This window comes from Grammomys surdaster, unplaced genomic scaffold, assembly GCF_004785775.1.
Source record: "Grammomys surdaster isolate TR1022 unplaced genomic scaffold, NIH_TR_1.0 222, whole genome shotgun sequence".
Taxonomy (NCBI): Eukaryota; Metazoa; Chordata; class Mammalia; order Rodentia; family Muridae; genus Grammomys; species Grammomys surdaster.
Window position 1 is genome coordinate 2,831,471 of NW_021604667.1, and position 26,128 is coordinate 2,857,598.

A 26,128-nucleotide genomic window follows, 5' to 3' on the forward strand; every position below is an offset into this window, starting at 1 on the left:
AAAAAATAAAACTAAAGATGCACTCATGTGTGTCTGCAACCCTAACATTCCTAGAGCACAAGAAGAAGTAGAGACAGGAGAGAAACTCCTAGAAGATTGAGGGCCAGCTAGCCTGGAATACTTAACACAGCAACAGAAACAAGGGAAACCCTGCTTCAAAAAGGTGGAAGGTAAGAACCAATTCCCTTTGGAATTGTAAAGAAAATTGGAATTGTGTAAATAAAACAGAAAGTCAGGTATAGTTGTGTACCCCTATGAGGCAGAGGCAGGAGGATCATAAATTGTGCGCCAGCCTAGGTTATACCTTACCTCAAAAAAGTAAAATATACAAAGAGCACAGTAAATAACAAGAAGCTGAAAACTAAAGATAATATCTATGAATATCATAAAAAGTTAAAGATTCCTTTTATCAGTACCAAATTATTCTCAGAACTACCTTGTCTATGTCCTTCTGGGGGGAGGGGATCAGTTTCTGATGTGGAAGGGCTGAGAAGCACATGGTTATCCAAGCCACCATTTTTCACTTCCTCACAGATATCTAACACATACCACCCTCAGCTCTGGAATTTCTCCTGTTTCCCTTAGCTTCACTGCTCTCAGCAGAGCAGCTAGTTCCACATGGCCACAGCAACCTGAAAGCTCATGTGGTGTCCAGTGCCGTAGGGTCAGTGCCAACACAGAAGTACTCAGGCTCAGACCCATGGAGGTAGTAATTTCCTGCAGATGGACAGTCAAGACACAGTGGTGACTGTCCAGCCACTATCCTATGTCTTTACAGTCCAGAGTGTGATTAGATAGCCACTTGGTTGCTATGGGGTAATAGGCAAATCCCACCACTAAGTTTCCAAGCAATTCCAGAGGAAAGAGATTCTTGCTATTCTCCCATCTGCCAAAGAACAAGAAAAAAAAAAAAAGAACAGAAGCACATTTTTTTAAAAAAAATTAAAGGCTCAGATACTAAACTGGGAATGGTGGTGTAGGGCCATCATAGTAATCAGGAAGCTGAAGCAGGAAGTCCTATTATTCAAACAGCCAAGGGTACAGAATGAGACCCCGTGTACATACATACACACATCTCTTTTTCTTAGCAGCTGCCAAATGTTACTGTTTGCTTACTCTGTGTGCATGTGTGTAATGTTTCTTCTCAAATTCTAATTAAATGATCTTTGAGCTTCAAAAACAATCTAAGCCATGCACAGTAGTGAGTCCCTTTAATCCCAGCACTCCGGAGGCAAAGCAGACAATCTCTGAATTCAAGTCCACTCTGGTCTACAAATCCAGGACAGCCAGTCTTTAAAAAAACAAAACTCACCAAGCAAACAAAAAAAGGATCAGATGTCCACTTTTTCTCTTGTCTGAATTGTCTCCATTCTGTCTTTAATTTCAAAGAAATTAGGAGCTGGGAGTGTAGCCCAATAGAAAAATATTTGCTTAGCACCAGTGAGGCTTTGGATTTAATCACCAGTACCATACAAATTAAAAACAAATTGCCATTAAAAATTAAATCTATACCTGAAGAAAAAAAGCAGATTGAAGTGGAATGATGAACTTTTTCCCCTTTACTTATAATCTTAGTCTAGCCTCTCTTTCTCTCTCTCTCTTTCTCTCTCTCTCTCTCTCTCTCTCTCTCTCTCTCTCTCTCTGTGTGTGTGTGTGTGTATGTATATGTGTGTGTTGCTAGGGATGAAACCCAGGGTTGTATACATGTCAGGAAAAGCACTCTACCATTGAGACACACCCAACTCCTGTTAGTTTGTTCTTTGTTGATTTGTCTTACAATGTAGTTCTGGTGGGCTTCAAACTCACTATATAGCCCAAGTTGGCCTTAAACTTAGTTATCCTCCAGCATCAGCCTCTTGAGTACCAAGCATTATAGACAATATGTCACCATGCCTGGCTCCTATAGGTTTGTCATAAATAACATAACATTATAATTTATGGCAGCAAAGGTGGAACATGGTGCACATACCTTTAATCCTCGAACTCAGGAGGCAGAGCTATGTGAGTGAGGCCAGCCTGGTGTACAGAGTGAGTTCCAGGACAGCCAGGGCTACACAGAGAGATCCTGTCTCCAAAAAAATATAAAAATAAAAACAAAAAAGTAGAAGTGGTGCTGAGGAAAATCCCTAAATTCGATCTACAGATAGAAAGCACATGAGGGCCCTGCTTCCTGCTAAACAGATGTTTAATCTTTTGGGAACTGATACCTGTTCCACAAACCAACATTTTCTTTGTTTTATCTTTACTTTCTTTTAACTTTGCAAAGATATTTTTATTGTTATTTTGTATCTGTGTGTGGCTATGGAGGCCAATCCCCAAAAGTTGTCTTTGACCTCTATACATTATGTTATGCGCACACAACTCCATTAAATAAATATAATAAAAAATAAAATTAGGGCTGGGCGGTGGTGGCGCACGCCTTTAATCCCAGCACTTGGGAGGCAGACGCAGGCGGATTTCTGAGTTCGAGGCCAGCCTGGTCTACAGAATGAGTTCCAGGACAGCCAGGACTACACAGAGAAACCCTGTCTCGAAAAACCAAAAATAAATGAATAAATAAATAAATACATAAAATTAGGGCTAGAGAAATAGCTCAGAGGTTAAAAATTGGTAGTACTATTTGGGAGAAGGTGGGGGTTGAGACAGGGCCTCTCTACATACTTCTGGATGTCTTAGAACTCAGGCTGACCTTGAAGTCACAGATATCTACCTGCTTCTGCCTCCCGAGTGCTGGGATTAAAGGTGCCTGTCTGCCTGGCCTAAACTGATCTCCAAATTCCACTCCCAACATCCACAATGAGTGGCTCATTGCCACTTGTAACTCCAGCTCCAGAGATCTGAGCATCTCTCTCTGGCCTCCATAGCCACACACAGATACAAAATAACAATTAAAAAAAAACTCTTTGCAAAGTTAAAAGAAAGCAAAGATAAAAGAAAGTAAAAGAAACAAAATGTTGCTTTGTGAAAAAGGTATCAATTCCCAACAGATTAAACATCTGCTTAGCAGGAAGGAGGGCCCTCATGTACTTTCCATCTGTAGTTAGAGTTTAGAGATTTTCCTCAGCACCACTGGGCAGCTTACAGGCCGGAGACTCCCAAACATGTTTTGTCTACTCACAGTCCTTCTCACACTGCCTATTGAGCTCTGATTAATTCCACTGGTAGTTCTGGTGGTCACTGAAGTATCCTGAGTTATTCAAGGACGAGGACTTGTCTTTTTCTCATCCTTGTCCCTAGGGACTGACACACACACAGTGAATAGTAAATGTTGGCTAATTGAATGAAGGAATGGAAGAAATCTGAAGGATTGGGGAAGTGGGCTTAACTCAGAGCTGGACAGGACAAGCAAGCATCAGAGGAAGGTGCTAACAGGAAAGCTGTCAAAGTTACTCAGCTGCTAACAGGCCAGAAGGGAGGCAGGCAGTGCTAGCTCATTACTGATGACTCCAGAGTAGCCTTTTTCCTAAGGCCAGCTCCCATTACCTCTATTTTGGCTGCCTTTGCAAGAATCCTACACTTATTCCCTCAGGCATCCCTTCTCTTGAATGTCTTCTAAATATATTTTAGTATTTCTTATATTTGAAATGGTCATTTTTCTTTCTTTCTTTCTTTCTTTCTTTCTTTCTTTCTTTCTTTCTTTCTTTCTTTTTGTTGTTGTTGTTGTTGTTTTTCGAGACAGAGTTTCTCTGTGCAGCCCTAGCTGTCCTGGAACTCACTCTGTAGACCAGGCAGAAATCCACCTGCCTCTGCCTCCCAAGTGTTGGGATTAAAGGCGTGCGCCACCACCGCCCGGCTGAAATGGTCATGTTTCAAGACCACTTGCCTATCTGTTTTAGTTCAAGGCCAGACTTCTATAAAGTTATAAATGCTAACTGAATCTATTCTCAACCTAATGACTTCCCACAATCCCAGGTCATTAATGGTCTAGAAGTCACCACATCTATGAGTCACTTCAAGTATCATAATTGAATTTTGTCGAGAATCCAACCCTGCTGGCCCACTGGAAAGACTAGACTGTGACCCCAAGGCCTTGCTTGCTCTACCATCAGGCTTTATTCACAGCCCTGTCCACTACTATTGTTTTTGTAGTGTTTTGATATAGAGTGTCATATAGCCTAGGCTGGCCACAAAGTTTGTAAATAGCCAAGAGTGGACTCTTGATCCCCTTGTCTCTTTCTTCCAAGTGCTGTGATTCTAGGTTTGTGTCACCATACCCAGGGCCATTACTTCTTGAAACATTCTTTTAGATTAAGTAGCACCAGAATATTTAGTTTTACTTCTACTCTATGGCTATTCCTTATCTGTTTTTGTGTGTATATGTGTATGTGTGTGTATTGGTATAGGAATGTTAGAATACATTCAGGCTGGGGTCTAGCTCTATTTCTGTCCCTACTTTATTCTTTTTAGCTGTGGCTCAATGACCATCTAAAATTAGATTTGTTTCTAGATGTTTCTCAAGTTCAAATGTCTTCTGACCTGTGTGCGCCATCTCTACTTTTGCCATTCACTCTGCACTATGACATGGCTTCCCTCTGCCTAATCCCTGCCAAATCCAGTGCCCATTTCATGCTTCTGTGTTCCTTAACCTCTCTCAGGCAGGAGACACACTGAGCCACTCTCCTGAATCAATCCCCCTTACTTGGAAGTTCTCAGTTTCAGATGAGTCTCTTAATCCTTTTTAGTGGCTCTCCTACCTGCTTTGAGGAACTGGCCTCTAAAAGGTGAGGATGGTAGATACGAGCAAGATACAGGAGCACTACACAGGGGACTGGAGAGCTAGATTCGTGCTTGAGAGCACTTGCTGCTCCTGTACAGACCCCATGTCAGTGCCCAGCACCTACATGGCAGCTTACGACTGTGTGCAATTCCAGTTTCAGAAGATGTGATGCCTGCTGGCACTGGGCACTCATGTGGTGTACAAATTGCAGACAAATGTTCAGATACATGAAATGAACAAAAGGAAAATTTAAAAGATACACTGTATACATCTATGAAATTACCAAAGAATAAAACTATTTTTAATAAGGGTGAAGAAATATAAAGCCATAAGCTAACCTATTAGTAATGGGTAACTGATGCCCATTAGGTGGGGCTGGCAGGAAAGAAGTCAAGCAGAAGCTCAAGAGTGTTGTGCAGACATTTTGTTGTTTGGGACAATATCACTTTGTAGCTCAGGCTAGCCTAGAGCCTACTATATAGCCTAGGATGACTTCAAACTCAGGTCAGTATTCCTGCCTTGACCTGAGACCACCAAAGTGTTGGGACTGCACCCATCTTTATTTTGGTTCTTATGGTAAAAGAATAGTGAACCATGATCTGACCCTCTGCTTGGTCAAAGCTTCGTCTTACCTACTAAAGGCAAAAATTAATATTATTGATCCCCTTTCAAAATTCCCAAGAACTTAAATCAGAAGCAAATGTTTAATTTCTTAAAACCAATAGCTATTTAATAAAGTTAATAATCTCACTTGGCATGGGGCTGGTGAGGTTTTAGCTCAGTGGTAGAATGCACACACAGCATGCTTGAGGCCCTTGGTTCTATCCCCAGTACCACATATAAGTCAGTACTTGAATAAATAAATGCATCTTCATACTTGAATGAAGTGGAAATTTATTGACAGCATTACAAAACAAGCTAAGACTGAAAGCTGCCACAACAGGAACAGATATTGGTGTAGTTTCCTTCCTGGAGAGGTTATGCACTCAAATCATCAGACCTAAGATAAAACAAAGACTAGATTGTCAGTAACTAACCAAGGACTACATTTTATCTAGTAGTAGGAAAAAATGCTAAAGGCAAAAATGAGATGTTTACAAGTATTTTTTTGATGCTACATTCACAGAAGTAAAACAAGCTGTAATTACGAAAACTTCAGACACAGGATATAGATGTAACGTGACTATTTAAATCTTTTCCATCAGCCATAATTTGCTCTATCCTCCACTCTACTTGTGCTACAATTACATGCTCATTGCTTCTACACTACAGAGTCAACAGTCAACATCAACAAGGCAAAATAGTTAGATCCCAACAAGACTTAGTGTACGTCTGCTCCACTCAAACTAAGACACTCCAAGCCAGAATTAGGAACACCTGTTGATTTTTGAATCTTTTTAGCTGTCATACAAAGTTAAGCCCTTATTTGACATTTTTCACTTGCAATGTCCTTGCTGCCGTCTTTTTCTGAGACATTAAAATTAACTTGTGAAAACTGCAGAAAACAATGAAATTGACCTTCAATTCTGAGCCTGCAATCTTATTCTGCTTAGAACACTCCTCTGTAGTACATCCCACCAGCACAGGGACCCCTTTTCTTGTTCTCTGTTCCTTTGCCCTGAAGGCACTTCTGGATAGCATAATTCGTGCTCTTTGGCTGCCTGGGCAGTCAAGACACCTATGGCCATTTGGACTTCTCACTCCTCTCCTCCTTCTTTTCTATGGCTAATACCACTTTCCTGCTTTTTGTCCACTGGGGAATCTCCAGGCTTGATGCTGTCATCGGCGGGACAGAGCCGACTTCGGCTTCGGGCTCCTGGTTGGTAAAGCTGCATTGCTGGACGATCCTGAAATGAGACAAAATATTCATGTTATAACACTGTTATTCCGCTTTAACATGGGGGGCGCCCGCAGCATGTGCATGGTAGGCTAGTGTTCCACTGAGCCATATTCCCAGTCCCTCTTCTATTTATCCTGAGACAAGCTATCACTAAGTTGCTGGCCTTGACCTTAATATCTCCTTACCTCAGCCTTCCTGGGATTACAAGCTGTCACCACCAGCTCTAGCTGCTGCCACTTTTTTATTTGAGACAGGATCTCTCAATGTAGTCTAGCAGTCCTGGAACTTCCTATGTAGACCAGGGTGGCCTCGAGCTCACAGAGATCCATCTGTCTCTGCCTCCTGAATGCTGGGATAAAGGTGTTCAACACTATGTCCAACCTGTAGTCATTTAAGAGTTACTTTACATGTCTAGGGTGATGTTTTAAGAAGTCTATTGCCTAATTTTTAAAATAATATTTTATTAATTCTTTGAGAATTTTGTACATGTATATAATGTATTTGCCTAATTTTGAAACTATCTCAAGATTGCCTAATTATTTAGGTATTAGCTAAATAAAAATCAATTACCTCTAATGTTTTAAACTTTGAAACTTCAAGAACCACAGGCCAAGCTGTAGCTCAGTAACAGAGTGTCTAATGCATTCAAAGCCAGGGGTTTAACTACTGGCCCTGGGGGGAGGGAATCACTGGAGAAACCACAATAACTATATGTCTGTGATTCTCTACTAGTAAATTGCCCTTTTTGGTGGGAGAAGGAGAACAGGGCTTAAGGTAGCCCAGGCTGACCTTCAACTTGAAATCCTCCTTCAGACATGAGCCACCATGTCTCATGCAATAAATCCACTGTAAAAATCCAAAACTACAAAAAAAAATATGTTTAAGTTTGGGTGAGGACTTAGCTCAGTGGTAGAATTCTTGCCTAACTAGGTCTTGGGTTTGATCTCTAGCAAAGCAAAAAATAAAAGATCTGCCTGCCTTACAGAAACCCACCTGCTTCTACCTCCTTGTATTCGGGATTACAGGTGTGCACCATACCTAGCCTTTAGAAAAAAAGATTTATTTATCCTTATTATTTTTAACTGTGTATTGGGATGTAAATGTGCATGTGTATATATAAATGCATGCCGTTGCTCACAGTGGCTGGAGTTATATATGTCTGTGAGCTGCCGGACATGGGTACTAGAAATTGAACTCCAGTACTGTGAAAAAATAATATTCACCCCTTAACTGGTAAGCCATCTCTCCAGCCCCAAGTGTTGTTGTTTTTATTGATACAGGGTCTGTCTACATAGCCCTGGCTGTCCTTGGATTCAACCTAATAGACCAGGTTGTCCTCGAACTCACAGATCCTCCTATATCTGCCTTCCAAGTGCTAGGATAAAAGCTGTGTACTGCCATGCCCAGCTTAGTTTTTTAAAAAAAATTTGAACCTAGGGCCTCGTGCAAGCTAGGCAAGCACTTTTAACTACTGAGAGATACTCTCAACCCAAGCTCATGTTTATATACCACCCATGTCTATTTTCTTACAGAGTTAACTTTTGTGACAGAGATTATATGTCAGGGAAAAAAGGAGATTGCTTAGATTAAAATAGAATTCAACCACATACTATGAACATTGTTCATAGCCCTTATTTTGAAAGACATTAATGATGCAACTGGGAAGCTCTATGAATAATGAGGATATTAAGAAATTACCTTTGAAGCTGGGCATGGTGGGGCATGCCTTTAATCTCAGCACTGAGGAGGCAGAGGTAGGTAGACCTCTGTGAGTTCGAGGCCAGCCTGGTCTACAAAATGAGTTCCAGGACAACCAGGGGTACAAAGAGAAACCCTGTCTTGAAAAAAACAAAACAAAACAAAACAAAAAAACCCAAAAAACAAAAAGAGAGAACCAAAAAAGAAAAACAAAAATGAAAAGAAACAAAGAAAGAAATTACCATTGGGCTGATGAGATAGATGGTTCACTGGGTAAGGGGACTTGCTGCCAAGCTTGACAACCTGGGTTCAATCCCTAGAACCCACCTGGTGGAAGGCGAGTATGGCTCCCACAAATTGTCCTCTGACCATCATTCATGCAGTTGGACATGTATGCACTTGTGCACACTCATGTGCACACATACAAAAAAATAAATTAATTAATTAGAAAAAAATGAAAATTTCACAAAAGGGACTGGGGATGAAGTTCACTGGAAGAAAGCTTGTAATGATTCAATACCTAGTGTAGGGGAGAGGATACATTCCTTTAAATTTATACTTGTAAGAACGGGGGCAAAAATCCTCATAAAAACAACCAAGTTTAATAAAAAAAAACAGCAGCACCTTGTTCCTTATGCGGTCTCTCTTAACCACTTCCTCTTTTTTTTCAATTTTTTCTAACGAGCATATTGATTCTGTATTCTCACTCTTCTTTCCTTTATCTCGAAGTGTCTCTTTCTCTCTCTTCATTTCTTCTTCCTTTCGCTTAAAAGCCTTCTCTTTCTCATAGCGCTCCTTCTGCTGCTGCCTCCAGCGCTCTTCTTCTTGCCGCTTCAGCCTCTCTCTTTCTCGGATCATGCGCTCCTGATCTCTTTCATAATCTCGGTCCCTCTCTCTGTAATCTCTGACATACTCATCATCAGGCCTGTAGGAAAAAAAAAACAACCGAGAGGGCTGGAGACACAGTTCAGTTGATAGAGTGCTTTGCCTAACAGTGCATGAAGTAACCAGGGCTCAAGTCCCAGCACTACATGCTCGAGAGTGTCTGAAAAACAAAACAAGACAAAATAGAACAGAACATAACAAAAGAAAGTGAGACTAAACCTTCAAGCATCCTATGACTGCAAATGCAGAAATACTGTGATTCTGAGTTGGCCATTTTATTGAGGGTGCACTTTTACAGCTGAGGAAAAAGTAGGAGTTGTTTTAGAAAATAAGAAAAATAAAAATAATAAGTCAGGGCTGGAGAGCTGGCTCATAAGTTAAGAGCCCATTGCTTTTGTAGAAAACTCAAATTTGGTTTCCAGCACCCACATCAGATGGCTCACTGCCACTTATAACTCCAGCTACAGGAGGATCTGACACCGTTGGTCTCCATGAGCACATGCACTCATGTACACATAGGCACACACCAGACAGACACAGACAAACACACACCTGAAAATAATAGAGATAAATCTTTAAAAAGGAAAAAACAAAGGTCATTCACCTAGCTGGAGACACTAGAATATTTGAAACCTTTGCTCTTCCTCCTTCCACTACATATACAGCAGTTCTTTTTTTTTTTTTTTGACAAGGTCTTACTACGTAGTCTAGGCTGGTCATGAAGCTAGCCATCCTCCTACCTCAGCCTCCTGAGTGTTATTACAGATTGAACGCCATGACAATCAGCAAATAATTTCATTCCATTCAAGTTCAGGACACGGTGTCTACATTAGTGGCTACTGATGAAAGATGGCTAAGAGCCAGGTCTCACTGCTGACTGACCTCTTTGGCTTTTCATCCTTCAGTTCGACATCAGAACGTCTGGACAGACTGTAACTGTGCCCACAGGCTCTTTCTTCATTGAGATTTTCTTTGTCCAGTCTCTTGGTTTTGTCTCTTTTATCAAGTTCTTTTTCATCTCCTTTTTCTGGTTTTCTGAGCAGCTTTTGAAGAGAAAATGTTTATTTTTCATTCTGGTACATGGGGCACTGCCTTCTGATTCTGTCAAAACCCCCACAATATACTAAATATTTTACATTTAGACTACAGAAGACCCCTTACCTCTGCCATTAGTCTCAAACTTCCAGTGAGCACAGTAGTGATTTTTAAAAGGAAGATACCAATGTGAAAGTGTCATTCCTCACACAGGAAGTAGTTTCATCATCCTGTGGCAATGGTATCAAGACTCCTTTGGTTTTAAGTCAACCTCTTTTGAAGGGGCTTTGAGACAGGTTCTTAATATGTAGCCCAGGCTAGCCAGGAAATTACAATATGCCTACATCTGTGCCCCCAGTGCTGGTTAAAAGTACCACCATACCTGGCTACAGGTCATTAAGTGACTCGGTGTATTTTTTGTTATTTTGTTTTTTTTTATGTGTATATTCTTGGAATGCCAAATACCTTAATTGCCAAAGGAGAGATCCATTGCAGGAATGATTCTGCCTTAAGCCTGAGAATAACATATTTATGATGGTATAATCACATTAGAGATAAATAGCAAGAATTACTTGACACTAGATTTTTATAATCCGAAAGCCTCATACAATAGAATGTTGAACTTTCATCTCTATTCAGTGCCACATATGACGCTCTTTCTGACATCATTGCTATAAAGAGGTATCATGGATACCTCTGCTAGTTGTTGGATAGGTAGAGTTTCTTAGGCAAAACAAAATATCATAGTAAATGCATCATAAGAGGTTCATCTCAGGGAGAAGGCATCATGCAAGTCACAAAGCAAAAGGCAAAGGAACCACACTTAGGCATGAGCTACTTCAGCACACATAGCAACTACAAATGGGAATCCAAAATTGACACAATGAAGGTCCAAAGCAAAATGAGGGCAGATCTGCAGGTTTCATTTGAAGTGTTCTTATTTCTCTAATGAACATCTACCTGTATTAGATGCCAAGATGTTCATTACTCTAATAAGAACAGTAGAGAAGCTTTCTAGCATGGCTGGCTCTATCTCCTGTCTTGCTCATCATGAGGACTAGCAAGTCAAATCACTTGTGGCATGGCGGACAGAGACTCAGCTGGAAAGGAACTGAGGTGGAAGGTTCCCCTGTATCGGCAATGATGAGCCCAAGAGAGACTCAAGAAACCCCAGCCCCTAAAACTGTTGTGTTTCCAGAAAGCAGAAGAAGGCGACCATGCCATTATATCTGTGAGATGCTCTCAGACTTTCTAAAGGTCTAGCTGCAAGTACTTCTCTGGGATGTTCACTGCCTGAGCCATGGCCTTGGGAAGGATGCAGCAAGGCTGAGCTTTTTCTACAAGATTTCCTCTTCCTATATGCAATGAGCAATAAGCATCTGCTGCTTATAGATTTCTAGATGCAAAAAGGTCACTCAGGAATCACATGAGAGGGGAAAGCACTTAAGGCAGGGCATCTGTCCATACTCTTCTCCCATGGCAGTCAATTAGGAGAGGCATAAAAAAAGATGAGAAGGCACTATATATCCTGACTTTCCTCTGTACCTAAATTGCTGGGGTTTCTGGGTACCAGCACAGTATCAGGGCTCCCTCTATTTTATTCTATCCTATTTTATTGAGATAGGTTCTGGAACTGCAGGCCTGGCTGGCTTCAAGCTGAACCCTCATGCTGTGATGAGTCACCATGCCTGGTTTTGGGTTTCCCTTTAAAGAGAGATGTCAAAAAGCTCAGCTTTTACAAAAGCCCAAGTCAATCTGTAGGGGCTTTACCATGTAACACTACCACCACCACCAAAAGTTATTAGCTAAGACCTGAGTGTATGACATGATACTAGGTGCTCTGTATCATGTACTTGATCCTTACATTTTTCTGATTCACAGCTTGTAACAGAAACCTGTGTACCTGAAGACAGTGGAAAACAAACAGATGAGGCAACTTCATGTATCATTTATGAAAGAAAAGCTGAATAAACCCCCCCTCAATTCATGCAAGCCACACCTAAGTCCTCATTTACCAAGAACTGAGAGACTAGTGACCCACATACCAAACATTACTAGTGATTTAAGCAAAACAGGTCTGCAATGAAGGATGATAGGATTGGGTAAAGTACTGGATCCTTCTAAGTCATCTTAAGCTTAAAACTTAATGCTATTAGCATGACAGGAAATCTATTTCCAACCCCCGCCCCCCTTCCCCCACAAAGTGCAAAACAAAACAAAAAAACCACCACAAAACTTGCCACAACACAAGGCTCAAGGCTCATGCATAAAAAGATCCATGCAGTTTTCAGAGACATGCAGTCCACTTCTGTTACTTTCATACCTTAATCTTTGGTTCATCCCTTATTTTGTCCCTTTCTGGAATTCTCTCTATCTTCTTTAGCTTTTCTATATCCTTTCTTTTTCGTTTCTCCTCTTCTTTCCATTTTCTTCTCTCTTCTTCTCTTTGCCTTTTCCTCTCTATTTCCCGTCTCCTTCTTTCTTCTCTCTTTTCTTCTCTCATTCTCTAGAAATAACACAACCTTTCCCAATTATAAACATACCAAAATCCTAGCTAATCCCAAAGGGATTTTGGGTACCTGCTAACCTATCTGATTTCTCTCCTTCTTCTTTCTATAATGTCCTTAACTACACATTCCCTCGAGAATCATTACCAGAATCTGTTCCTACCATTTCCTTTGTACATCTCCTGAGGCTATCAGGGTACTACAAATGTCTCTGGGATGGCAAAGTTCTCTCCAGGTCTGCAGGGTAAACCGTAGGCCCACAACCACCATGAATAAGATGCCCAAAGAAGCTTTAAGGTCTAACTTGGGAAGGTAGCTATTTTTCCTGTAGGATTCCAAGGCTCTTGAATGTTTATTCACTGTGAACTAATAAAGAGCCAAGACAACTACCAAAATGAACACTTACCTGTTTGTTCTTCAGGAAGCTCAAAAGTGGGGTTGTCCTTTTTGCTATAAAGCATAAGCAGATTATTAGTCAACCCTGGAAAGGAGTCTGTTTTTCATCACCCCCTACTCCCCTTACCCACTTAGGATGGGGAAAGTACATCCATTACAAAACCTACAACTATTAACTCAGACAAGTTTTATAGTATTCTACTTCAAAATGCAGGCTTAAAACAATTTTTTTAAATGTGGATAAAACTGGGTGTGTTGGCACACGCCTGTGGAGACAAGAAGATGAAGAGTTGAGGCCATCCTTGGCTTATATGGCTATATAGTTTGTATCCAGCCTGGGATACATGAGACCCTCAAAAAAAAGAGGGAGAAAAAGAAAGAGAAAAGAGAAGAAGAGAGAGAGGGAAAAGGAAAACAGAGAGAAAAATAGTGAATTAGTTCTCATTGAAATACTTAAAGTTTATGAGTCATTTCTAATTGGCAAGACATAAGTACATTATTATCATACAGGAGCATATGTTTGTTCAACTGGACAGAACCCAAGAGAATGACGGAGTTGTGCAACAAACATCTGATCATTCTGATGTCCTAACTCTTGGAAGTTATTCTAAGGAAGCGACCAGAAATAAGCTTAGTATGCATATTCATTAACAGAAATCAAGTTTTAGAAATTTATCTAAGGAGGTTAAGAGCTCAGTGGTTAAGAGCATGTACTGCTATTGCAGAGGAGCTGAGTTCAATTCTCAGTGTCTACATCAGGTAGCTCACAGCCTCAGAGTTCACAGTAACTCAGGCCCTAAACAATCTGAAGCCTCTGGCCTCGTCAGGCATCAGCACTCATGAGCATATACCCTCATCCTGCACACATAAACATCATTTAAAACAGTAAAATTGGGTCAACATGGTGGCACACTAGGGAGACTGAGGCAGGCAGATCTCTCTATGAGTTTGAGGCCAGCCTGGTCTACATACCGAGTTCCAGGACAGCCAAGGATACACAGATAAACCCTATCTCAAAACAATAAACAAACAAAAATGAGTTTAAAAAAAGAAATTTATTTAAGTTCATTTTTCAGCATGCTGAACAATGATATTAACCTTGATGGCATCTTTTTAAACATACATACTTTCTTTCTTTTTGTTTATTTATTTAGAAATAGGGTCTAATATGGCTCAAGCTGGTCTAATCTATGTAACCAAAGATGGTCTTAACCTCCGATCTTTCTGCCTCTATCCCCCAAGTGCTGGAATTATAAGAGCATGCCACCATTACAATCTTTTGGTTTGTTTTTTTTACTCAATAATTTGTCCAACTGGCCACAGGCAAATTGTAGCCCAGGCAGGCCTTAACTTTCCATCCTCTTGAGTAGTTAGGATTATGGAACAAATTTATGGGATAAATTCCTAGGGTGGCAATCTTGGATCAAGTTCTATGTCAGTAGTTAGAATTGGTTGCTTAGAACAAACATCTGAGCTGAAATGTCTCAGATTTTCAATTTTATAGTAATGGACTTCAGCTGTTAGATTACCAGGCCAAGCTTTAGGAATAAGAACCTACTGCTAGGAGACAGCAACTGTTCTTCAAAGACTTACCATTGCCTAGGAATTCTGTAACAAGTTTTAAACTTGGCATACTTATTACCACAGCTGGATAACACTAAGGAAGCCACTAGAATCTTGTCTCATGGGTAGTGTTCCCATCCTGTGAGGCAGGTGTTTACTATATGCATTCAATCAAGTAAAAGCAGTCTCAGGGAAGGGAGTGACTTCAAGATCACACAGCTGCCAAATCATACAGGAGGAGACAAGACTTAGGTAGTCAGACTAAAAAAGCCATTGGCCAAAATCCGTTTCCTACTTACCTATTAATTCTCGATTTTTGGCTTCAATTTCCTCCAGCAATGTCTCTGGAGTAGATGTCATTTTCTCATTGTCTGTGGCATAACTCTCCAAAAATTTTCTGTATTCTGGATCTAAATAATCATTTAAGGAACCAGAAAATAGAGATGTTAAACAACAAAAAGGAAATGTTAGCTTGGATAGCTATATATCTTAGAAGTATGGCATTTCTTCAACTATATGGAAGATTAAAAAATAGAACATATTGACAAGAGGTGGAATACTGCGCCAGGCCTGGGCTTGCAGCTCAGGTGGAGAACACTTACTTGGCATGGGTGAGGTGTTAGTTTTGAGCCCCCAGAGTCTCAGGAGATAAAAACTAAGGCTTCTACGAATCAAGAGCCACACTTAGAGGAGAAATGGGAATTATAGAGTATTGATTAACAGCATGTAAGCAATATAAACATGGGCATAACCCACTCTAGGAAAAGTCAACATAGGAAATCGAGGTGTTCCAAAAAGAGAAATTGGAGGGCAAGTCCTAGACATGGCTTTGGAGAGTATGGTGATTCCTGGAGTTCATTCCTAGATACCTCTGTCCTAAGAAAGGGAAATAAATACACCTGAGTTATTATTTTGTTTGGTCTTCCACATTGAAAATCTTAATATCATCAAAAAATATCTGTGCTATTGAGTCCTCACTGTTTTATAAAGTACCTGTTATAGTAACAAATGACAAAAATTCAACAAGGTGATTCTAAAAGTTCAATCTGACATCAAAAATATTGGCTGGTGGCTGGACAGATGCTGAGCAGTTAAGAACAGTAGCTGTACTCTTAGAGGACCCAGGTTCAAGTCCCAGAACTCAATGGTGCCTCACGATATTCTGTCTCTCCAATTCTAAGGGATAAAGCAGCCCCTTCTAGTCTCTAAGGGCACCACCTATGCATATGGTGCATAGATGCAGGCAAACATCCACACACATAAGAAATAAAATTAAAAAATACTGAAGCTAAATCCTTATCTAATATAGGAGTCATACAGTTATCCAATATAATATTACCAAAATCACAAAATCTGGAATTAGTTTTGCCATAGATGGAAATTATTTCAGTTTTCCATTCCTATATTTCTGTTCAGCCTAAGAATTACATGTATCGTTAACTACACATTTAAAGCCTAAGAGATCAGACTGGCAATTTTAGTTGTTTTACATGAAGCTACTTTTGGGGATAAGCTTTTTTGTTGAGGGAGGGTGTTTCAAGATAGCTTAGATGGTACAGACATTTACTGCCAAACCTGATGACCTGAGTTCGGTCCCCAGGACCCAAACAGTAGAAGGGAAGACCAAGTCCTACATGCTGTCCTCTGAGCACTACACTTATGCATTCCCTCCCACCCCCACTATAAACATCAAATTATTTTAAAGTTTTAGGGGGCTAGAGAGATGGCTCATGAGTTAAGAGTACTGACTGCTTTTGGACCTGGGTTTAATACTTAGCACCTACATAGTAGCTCCTAATTGCCTATAATTCCAGTTCCAGGGGACCCAATGTCCTCTTCTGGTCTCTCCTTTCACCAGGCACACACGTGGTATGCAGACATTCATGCAGGCAAATTACTTATATACATAAAATAAAAACAAATATCAAAAATATTGTACAAAGTTTTCTACCATATGTCAAATCTTGTTTTAGAAAACTGAAAGTCCAATCACAGCAACAGTAGGAGGCTACAAGGAGCATTTATTAGTCTTTAAAAACTCATTTTTTTTATCATTTTCTTTTCAAAACATTTTATTTATGTATTTTTTTTTTAAAAATGTAGAAGTGTTGTCTGCATGTACACCTACGTGCCAGTAGAGGGCATCAGATTTCTTTATAGATGGTTGTAAGCCACCATGTGGATGCTGGGAATTGAACTCAGGACCTTTGCAAGAGCAGTCAGTGATCTTAACCACTGAGCCACCTCCCCAGCCCTTTCTTACCATTTTCTACTCAGCAGACTCAGAGTGATTTACTGCTCAGTGGTTATGACTAGAGTGCTCAGTGGTGGAGGAATGAAATGCCACTAGCCAAAAGAGAACAGAAACACTGGAAACCCTACCCCCACTCTAACAATCCAGCACAGCTCCCATAGGCATAAGATTTCTCATTAACTTTATTTGTACGTTTTCTAATTTAACACACTAGAGTCTAACTCACAAGAACATCATGCAAAAGAACTAAAGACTACAGTTAATAGCTAAAAGGCAACAACAGTAGCATATAACGGGAGCTATACTGTACCATCCTCGATAGTCCCAACTTTTGTATCTCTTTTCTTAATCTTCTTTTTTGCAGCTTTTTGAAAGGGTGCAAATTCTACTATAGCATGATATTCCTGACCTGTTTAGGAAAAAAAAATGCCATTCTTGCTTTAACAATGAAGATGTCAAAAGAGATGTCTAAGCAAATCAACATACTGGTTTTTAGACCTACTTCAATGACAGTCATTTGAATAGTCTCCCAAAGGCCAACACCCTTACTAGATTAACATAACTATAAAATTAAAACTGAGAACATAAATAAACATAAGACAGCAGACTTGGGGGTAGTATATACCTACAGTCTCAACTACCTGAGGCAGGAATATTGCTTAAGCCCAAGAATTTCAGGCCAGGATATAAAGATCCTATCCCAATCAACAACAGCAATAGATAAATAAAAGATATAGCAGAAAAGTCAATTTTCTCTGCAATTCAACTTCTAAAATGTGGTGTTTTGATATGTGAAAAAACATTCTACAATTTAGTTTTCATTAATTTATATATTAGAACTTAGAATAGTTTTTTGTTGATAATACTAGCACTTGTAAGGAGAAAGCAAGAGCGCCATGAGTTCAAGGCTAGCCTGGGCTGCCTAGCAAGCTCCTGTCTCAAAAATCCTAAATGATCTAAAAACATTAGACATCTCTTAAATAAGTAGGACACTTCATGTAGCCACAGCCAGCCTCAAACTTGCTATGTAGCTAAACTGTCTTAAACTCCTGATCCTCCTGTCCCTCCCAGCCCTGGGATTACAAGTATGCAATTCCCAGCTAGAAGAAGTAAGTCTAGAGACAGAAGCTCCATGTAGAGGCACATGTACTAAGGAAGAAGACTACCATTAGTTTGAGGCCAGCATTGGATAGAGTGAGACCCTGTCTGGGGAGCCCAATGATACGAATGGTTTAGAGTTAGTTGTAGGGATGACAACTAGCGAGTATGGGGTTTCTCATGGGGATGATAATGCAGTCTAAAATTAGATTATGGTGATGGTTACACAACTCTGCGAATATATGAAAAGCCAATGAACTGTATGCTTTAAAGGAGTAGATTTTGCTGAGTAGTGGTGGTGAATTGCTTTGGTTCGAGCACTCAGGAGGCAGAAGCAGGCAGATCTCTGAGTTCAAGGCCAGCCTGGTCCAGAAAGAATTCCAAGACCACCAGGATAACAGAAAGAAACCCTATCTTTTTTTTTAAAAGGTGGGTTTTATGATGTGTAAATTATGTCTCCATAAAGCCATTATTGTAAATGAGGTACCAATGTGAGTTTGACAGATGTAAATAAGTTCATTATAGCAAACATTTCACAGTATATGTGTAATCAAGTTATTACATTGCACCACACTCAGAAAACAGAGATAGGAAGATTGATACAAGTTCAAGGCCAGTCTGGTCTACACAGAGAAACTGTTTCAAAAATCAAAACAAAGGAAAACAAAACTCCAAAAGGACTACATATCACACATATTATATGATTCTGTTGATACCAAATGCCCAAGGTAGAGACATCCATAGACACAAAGTAGATCAGCATGGCTGCCAGGGCTGAAGAGGGAGGAGGAGAGGACTGCTAACTGAGAAGGGTTCCTCTGGGTATGATAAAACACTCCAGAATTAGTAGTGATGGTTATACATTTGCACTTACAGATGATGAATTCTATGATGTACAAATTATATTTCAATGAAAAACTGACTGCTAAAAAAAGATATCCTCTATCACTCCCACCAAACAATGTTATACAAGGTATGAAGACTATCTTGTCTTCAGTGGCAGATTGACATTAACTAGAATAAAGTAAGAACTGGATTTGGGTTGGGCGGCATACACTTGTAATCCTTGTACTCAGGAGGTGAGGCAAGAGAATGGGAATTCAAAGCTGGCCTAGGCTACAAAGCACAATCCCAAAGGAAACATGGTTATGAAAATCCTGGTGAATACAGAACCAGATGAGTAACTACTATAAATTTGAGGAGTAGAATAGATAAACCCAGATGAAAGACTGTGAAATTGTGGGAGATAGACTGGGGAAACAAAAAGAAAACCAGAACCGAGGCAAGGCAATGGAGGGCTATGACTACCAGGGTGAGCTTGGAATTTTTGTTTCATAACTATCACTTTAAATCTTTTCAAAAGGGTTAATTTCAAGTTTGGGATATAGCTCACTGGTAGAGACATGGCCTAGTATGTGAGAGTCCCCATGTCTAATTCTCATTATACTGGGCGCGCGCGCGCTCGCGCGCGCACACACACACACACAGACTCAGATTTTATGGCAATTAAGCTGAAGTATACAGAAATAGAAAAACAGAAACCCCTGCAAAAAAACACTGGCTGTCTGCATATTGGCTGATGAGGACACAATGTAAAGTATATATAAGTCTTAAAAAACAACTACAAGTCTTAGAAAAAACTACATTTTAGGTACTGGAGTGATTGCTCAGTGATTAAGAGTACTTGCTCTCCAATTTGGGTTCAATTGCCAGCACTCACATGGCAGCTCAAAACCGTAACTCTCCAATACAAGTGATTTGATGGCCTTGTCTGGCCTCTGAAGGCCCCAGGCATGAATGTGGTGCACAGACATACTTTACAGGCAACATCCATATACATAAAATACTTTAAAAAAACAAGCACAATAAATGAAACTGTAAAAAAAAAAAATTCCATAGCAGGCTGGTGCGAGGGTTCAGTGTGTAAGGCACTTGCCACCAAAGTTGATGATCTGAGTTCAATTCCCAAGACCCTCATGGTAGAAGGGAGACCATGTGTTCCACAGCCTAAAGACACACAAAATAAACACATACACGTAAAAAAATTGATTAAGAAAATAATAAGTCCATAGACTTGTCACTTAGATGTAAGGGATAAAGGAATGAAAATATTACACAACTTGGATCCCTGAGGCTAAATGAGAAATCATTGTTATCTACTAGAATAAAAATGGTGCTCAGGAAAAATAGCCAGTTTGGGAAATTTGTTAATTAGGCATGGGTGACAATTATTTGATCTTAAGTGTACACAAGTTGGACAAACACAGTTGTCAAGCCTTCAACTTGTATGGGCATATTCCATAACAAGGATTTGATATTTGCAAACTTGAAGTCACTGAGGAAATAAAAACAGACAGGAACCCCCTACATCACTTGTCCATGACTAGAAAACCAAATGAAAGATGGCAAATGGCAAATTGGATACATTGTAGCTAAATGTTGTAAACACCAGACAGCGAATAAAAAGTGAGACAGGAGTTCAGTCAGAAATCTGTTACTGTTACAAATTGTGTATCTTGGATCACAAGAATTTGTGTGTTCCTGGTTTTTGCTGATGCTATGGATTGAACCCAAGGTCTCACACCTCATCAATCATTGCATTGCATTTCCAGCCTGGGAGATAGAAGTTGATTTGCTTCAGGTATATGCAACTTTGTGAGAAAGGTAAACAGTATTCTGAGGACTAGCAACATATTAGCATCTTTGAAGCAGAAAGTCAACATTTAAAACAAATGTAAAGTATCACCTCAGGAGAAGTCAGTGGCAATTGTATTCACTGGATCAAAGTAAAGAAATAATAAGTAATACAAATATCTCAGGGTTACAAAAATTCTTTCAATGTAGCACATTTTATCCTAAAGGAATTTAGGAAAAGTACCTACATAGGCATGGAGAAAGCATTGTGTACTGCTCTCCCCGACCCATTCTTCTCTCTCAACCCTCTTTTTTCTTCTCTCTCTCCAGGGTCATTCTATGTAGCCCAGACTGGTCTCAAACTTGCAGTCATCCTCCTGCCTTTGCCACCAGCACTCTGATTACAGGCATGCATCACAAGTGGCTGCACACATTCTCTTAAATATAACCACAGCAAGCTCTCCTAAATTTTATAAAGACTCACCTTTATTGTCAAGGAATACATAGCCATCAAATCGGTCCCTGAATAAAAGAATGTCTTCTTGGTTTTTAAAGTTGATATATGCTCTGGCATACATATGAGGATAAAGGCTGTAGAGGGAAAAGCAATTATGTGACTATGGTTGCAGGTGTCTGGCTAAATTGCAAATATGTATACATTAAAGACACTAGCTCAAAAAACAAAACGGAGGATAAAAGGAAAGGAAGGTTGCCCCCCCATTTTAATTTTTTTTTTTTTACCTAGTATCATTAGAAAAAAACTCAAAATAATCATGTTCAGGCATAGGTTGAAGATGCTCCTGAAGCTGCTCCTTGGTCAGAGTGGGAGGTAATCTTCGAATTACCACCTTAGGAAATGAATGAGGAAAGGAAAATCAGTACATATCAACCAACTTTTTGTCATTCCAGAATCGTGGCTTCTGATAATTGGCTTTAAAATACAGAAGCACTTATAAAAACACGGAAAATATCCTTCTGCAGCCCAATGCTCTGAATTACGCAAAGGTATGGAAAACGCGGGTTTATACAAACTCCTGGAAATGACAACTGTGGAGCAAGGACAATTCCAGGTTCTGTTCTTAAATAGAGTTTAAACCCATTTTGAACGGATCGATTGGTAAAAAGGTAGACGACTCCTGGTCGTTCGTGGGTGTCACGAAATTGTTATCTGTCACACGTCGACCATGCGCTAAATGAACTCCCTTCCCCATTTTGCTTAACACATGTAAAACATTTACTCATCGCCCTCCATCTGTCTGCTCCTCCAGGTCATCAATTCCCGTAACGTGCTCCCCCAACTCGCCTCCATTAACACTTACACCACAATTACTCCCACCCCTAACCCCTGGTGTCGCAAGGTCTATTTAGCAATTCAAACCAATTAAAGTTCCCCTATCTTTACTGCCGCTCCCATCTCCCATAACCACCCCGCAGTCGCAGCTCTGACCTAAGCCCTTCTCATCTGGGAACCCTCCCTTTCCCTCACCCCGCACTTCGGGGGCTTTATCAGAACCTGCTAATCCCATTTCCACCAGTGCGTGAGACAGAGCGAAGCAATTTCCATTCAGTTAGATACAGAAGAGCTACCCGGGAGAGGAAGAGAGCAACCCCATTCCCAGCCATGCTCCCCAATCCGTGTACACGTCCCGCCCTCTGGTGCCACCACTCGATAAGCACCTTGCTCAAAGCTTCTTTCTTGTCCCTGTTGCGATCTTGCCTATCGTCCCCTTTGGCGCCTTCGGCAGTAGCTCCAACGCAGCCGCCTGTGGCGCCCTGAGGCGTTAACAGGGTCACTCGCTTCTCCTTAGGCCTATGATCTTTTTCTTCCTTCATGGCCACGGTTAAGCTCTTTGGAGCAGTGGCACAGCTGCTAAGCCGTTACGCCGGGCACCTACGACTCTCGGGTAGAGTCCTCTGGAGCTCCGCCCCTAACAAATAGCCCTAGTGATAAGCAGAGCCCTGCGTTCCATTGGGCTCCCCGAGATCTCGCGAGAGTTCAAGGCACCCGGTTTCACTCAGGGTTAAGGTTTTAACACCTGACCTTTACTTCCCGCCTGCCTAAGTCCCCAAATTGCCCAATCCCCTAGCGGCCCAGATTCCCTCGGGGCCCGCCCCTTAGCGCGTCATTAGCAACTTCGCCATCTTGTCTAGAAACGACTCTTTCCCGGACTACAACTCCCACCATGCAAAGCAGCTGCCCTTTTAGGATTAAAAATATGGAAATCATCCAAATGTCTCATAAAGATTTTAAGTATATGTGATCATTTAATCTTAAAAGTTTAGTGATTTTTTTCAGGTAGAAAATATCATAAATATTTTAGGTATATATGATCCCTTAATCTTAAAACTTTAGTGCTTTTCTTTTTCAGATAAAAAATACCCACAAGGTTTTGAGCCGCGTTAGGTAGATCGAGCTTGTATTTGCAGCGCTAGGAACCTGAGACAGGAGGATCATGGCAAATTCAAAATCTGGTCTAAATAGCAAGTTTCGGGCAAATTAGTGCTAGATAGTGGAACCCTGTATCAACCAAACAATCAACAGGTAAATAAAATAGATAATAAAACCTTTTAAAAAGTGAAGTACACTTTCAGATGCATTAGGATTTACAGATACTCAAGAAACACACAAGATACTAATTTCAATGAATTATAACCAAAATGTATGAGGTTCGTTTTTATCACCTTTCTTTTTCTACTTAAAGAATTCTCTCCCGGCGTTGGTATACAAGAAGGGGAAAGGAAAATAACCAACTTGATTTTGTTCACTTTCTTCACTTTGAAAATGGTCAAATGTCCATTAACAGTTGAGTGAACAAGCAAGATGTGATACATCCACAGAATGAAGCACTATGTCGTAGTAGTAACCAATTGGTACATGCCATAAATTTGAGCAATAAAACGAACTATTAACCAGGTGTGGTGGTGTGTTCCTGTAGTCCCTGCTTTGGGGAAGCTGAGTCAGGAGAGTCATGAATTCTAGGTCAAATTGAGATATCCAACAACATGTTTTCTGTAGAAGGAAGGAGGGAGGGAATGAAGAAAGGAAGAGAGGAATAAAGCATTTTGTTGGTGTGTCCATCTGAAGGGGAGGGGAGTCTCCAGTGCAGTTTGCTGGTGCTCAAAGAAGACAAGGCACTGACCCATCTCAGTGAGGCAGGGTCCTGATGCTGGCAGGTGGTTCTCAGCCCCGTGATTAAAAAGAATCATGGTGTGTTGCAATTAAAGAAAGAATGGGGTCTGGAGAGCAAGCTTCCCTCACCTATATTCTGCACTAACCTGAGAACTAAAATTTTGCTGCTACAAAGAATGACCTTTATCTGAAGTTGGCCAGATCCTGAAACTTTTGTCTTTCTTGTAACCCTGTATTTTTTGTGGAGGAAAAAAAAAAGACCTGAAACCAGCATCTTTGTGTCAAGTAGACAGAGTTAGCTGAGTGTGGTGGCAGATATCTGTTTTTGTGCATGGAGACAAGGTTTCTCTGTGTAGCTTTGACTGTCCTGGAACTTACTCTGGAGAACAGGCTGGCCTCAAACTCCAAGAGATTACCCTGTATCTGCCTCCAGAGTCCTGGAACTAAAGGTGTGTCACTACCACCTGGCATGAGACAACATTTATTAACATTTACATTGTTTTATAAATATCTGGCTTGGAATCTGTGGGGGACTCCTAGCAGTGTGTGTGTGTGTGTGGCGGGGGGAATGGATCCTGAAGTGGCCACTTCTTGTAGCCAGGCAGGACTCCCAGTGGAGGGATAAGAACAGCAACTCATCCATAAAACCTTCAACCCCAAACTGTCCTGCCTACAAGATGTGCAGGGACAAAGATTGAGCAGAGACTGAGAAATGGCCAACCAATGACTGCCCCAAATTGAGACCCATTCCACAGGCAAGAACCAATCCCTGACACTATTAATGCTACTTTATTATGCTTGCAGACAGAGCCTAGCTGTCCTCCGAGAGGCTCCATACAGCAGCTGACTGAAATGGATGCAAGGACCCAAGGGCCAAAATTAGATGAATCTAGGGGAGTCTTGTGGAAGAGGTCGGGGAGGGGGGGATTGGGAACCCAAAGATGACAGGGACTCCACAGGAGGACCAACAGAGTTAGCTAGCCTGAACCCTTTGAGGCTTCCAGAGACTGAGCCACCAACTGAAGAGTGAGCACGGACTGGACAACCCCCCACCACACAAACACACCTGCCCATATGTAGCGGATGTGTAGCTTGATCTTCTTCTTGCAGGTCCACCAACAACTGGAGTGGGGGCTGTTCCTGACTGTGTTGCCTGCCTGTGGATCCCATTCCCCTAACTGGGCTGCTATGTCTGCCCTCAGTGGGAGAGGAGGCTCCTAATCCTGAGGCTCCACTTGATATGTAGGAGTGGGTGATTGGGGTGGGGGGGTCCCTTCTCCTGTGAGAAAGGGAAGGAAGAATGGGGGAAGGATCTGTGTGAGGGAGTACTGGGAGGAAAGGGGCCTGATATTGAGATGTAAAGAGAATACGTAAATTAATTTTTAAATCTACCTGGTTTTAAAAACAATCTGGGCAGTGGTGGTACATACTTTTAATCTCAGCACTTGGGAGGGAGAGGCAGGTAGAGAGTTTGACGCCAGCCTTATGTACAGTGTGAGTTCCGAGACAGCCAGTCAGGGCTACATAGAGAAACCCTGTCTTGAAAAACTGTAAATAAATAAATAAATGCCCGATTTTATAAAGATCACAATGAAGTATTTTAAAACAAAAAAGTTAACATGTTGAAAAAACAATTCAGAAGCAGAGTTCTGAAGCAGGCTAAAAAGACAGGAACTTGGGGGGACATGAAGGGAGAAGGGAGCCCCTTCATCCTGAAATCCAGCTTCTGTCATTCCAGCTCTCAGAGAAATGGAGAGAAGAGAGCCAGGAAATGTCAAGACTAATGACAGGGAAAATTGCATACAGAGACAATGTGTGCCTACCTAAACCCAAAATGACATGTAATCTCAAGTTTTGACACCTCTCTCATCCATTAATTTTGGCAACTCCTTTGTAACTTTAAACCTTTTAACCTTGTTCTAAAACACACTCTGAACAATGTAAAAAAAAAAAAAACTGGGGAGAGATTGTTCTAAAGGTTTGGAGATGTAACTTGAGAGATGTAATCTGCCTTCAATCCCTGGAACCCATGCTAACACCACCACCACCATAGTCCTGTTTGTGCCTATTGTAAAAACACCCAAAGATGACTCATCTGAGAATCCTATATCCACACTTGGTTATGTCTCATTTTTCCAACTGCCTCTCTTCCCTAAACCTTTGTGGTTAACTTTTTTCTGAGATTTAAAGTTTTAGGTTTCATTTATTTTTATTTAAGTGTATGAGTGTTTATCTGAATGTATATCTGTGTATCACACATGTACAAGGCCTTTGAAGATTATTTGTTTGCTCGATTAGTGTGTGTGTGTGTGTGTGTGTGTGTGTGTGTGTATGTCCTGATGCCCAGGAGTAAGTTTAGGGGACAAACTGC

General features: G+C 40.8%; 1 protein-coding gene across 2 annotated transcripts; it reads right to left on the reverse strand.

Moving 5' to 3' along the window:
• Positions 1–5,591: 5,591 nt before the first annotated feature.
• On the reverse strand, positions 5,592–22,569 carry Upf3b (UPF3B regulator of nonsense mediated mRNA decay). 2 transcript variants are annotated; one of them, XM_028773150.1, is made up of 11 exons: positions 22,305–22,512; positions 21,369–21,475; positions 21,112–21,218; positions 17,206–17,304; positions 14,941–15,051; positions 13,089–13,132; positions 12,499–12,681; positions 12,040–12,078; positions 10,023–10,183; positions 8,880–9,180; positions 5,592–6,564 (listed from the first exon to the last, which is right to left on the reverse strand). In XM_028773150.1, the coding sequence occupies exons 1-11, from the start codon at positions 22,458–22,460 to the stop codon at positions 6,415–6,417; spliced, it is 1,458 nt and encodes a 485-aa protein (XP_028628983.1). In that variant the 5' UTR covers positions 22,461–22,512; the 3' UTR covers positions 5,592–6,414. The 2 variants fall into 2 exon arrangements, with proteins under 2 accessions (XP_028628983.1, XP_028628984.1); XM_028773151.1 differs by lacking the exon at positions 12,040–12,078 and having other exon boundaries at positions 22,305–22,569.
• Positions 22,570–26,128: the final 3,559 nt, after the last annotated feature.

Coding starts and splice junctions, on each gene's coding strand:
- Upf3b (XM_028773150.1), bottom strand. CDS start 22,460: ATGAAGGAAGAAAAAGATCATAGGCCTAAGGAGAAGCGAGTGACCCTG. Junction 21,476..22,304: donor AGAAAGAAGCTTTGAGCAAG/GTGCTTATCGAG, acceptor TCATTTCCTAAG/GTGGTAATTCGAAGATTACC. Junction 9,181..10,022: donor AAGGATGAAAAGCCAAAGAG/GTCAGTCAGCAG, acceptor TTTTTCCTACAG/GCCTGATGATGAGTATGTCA.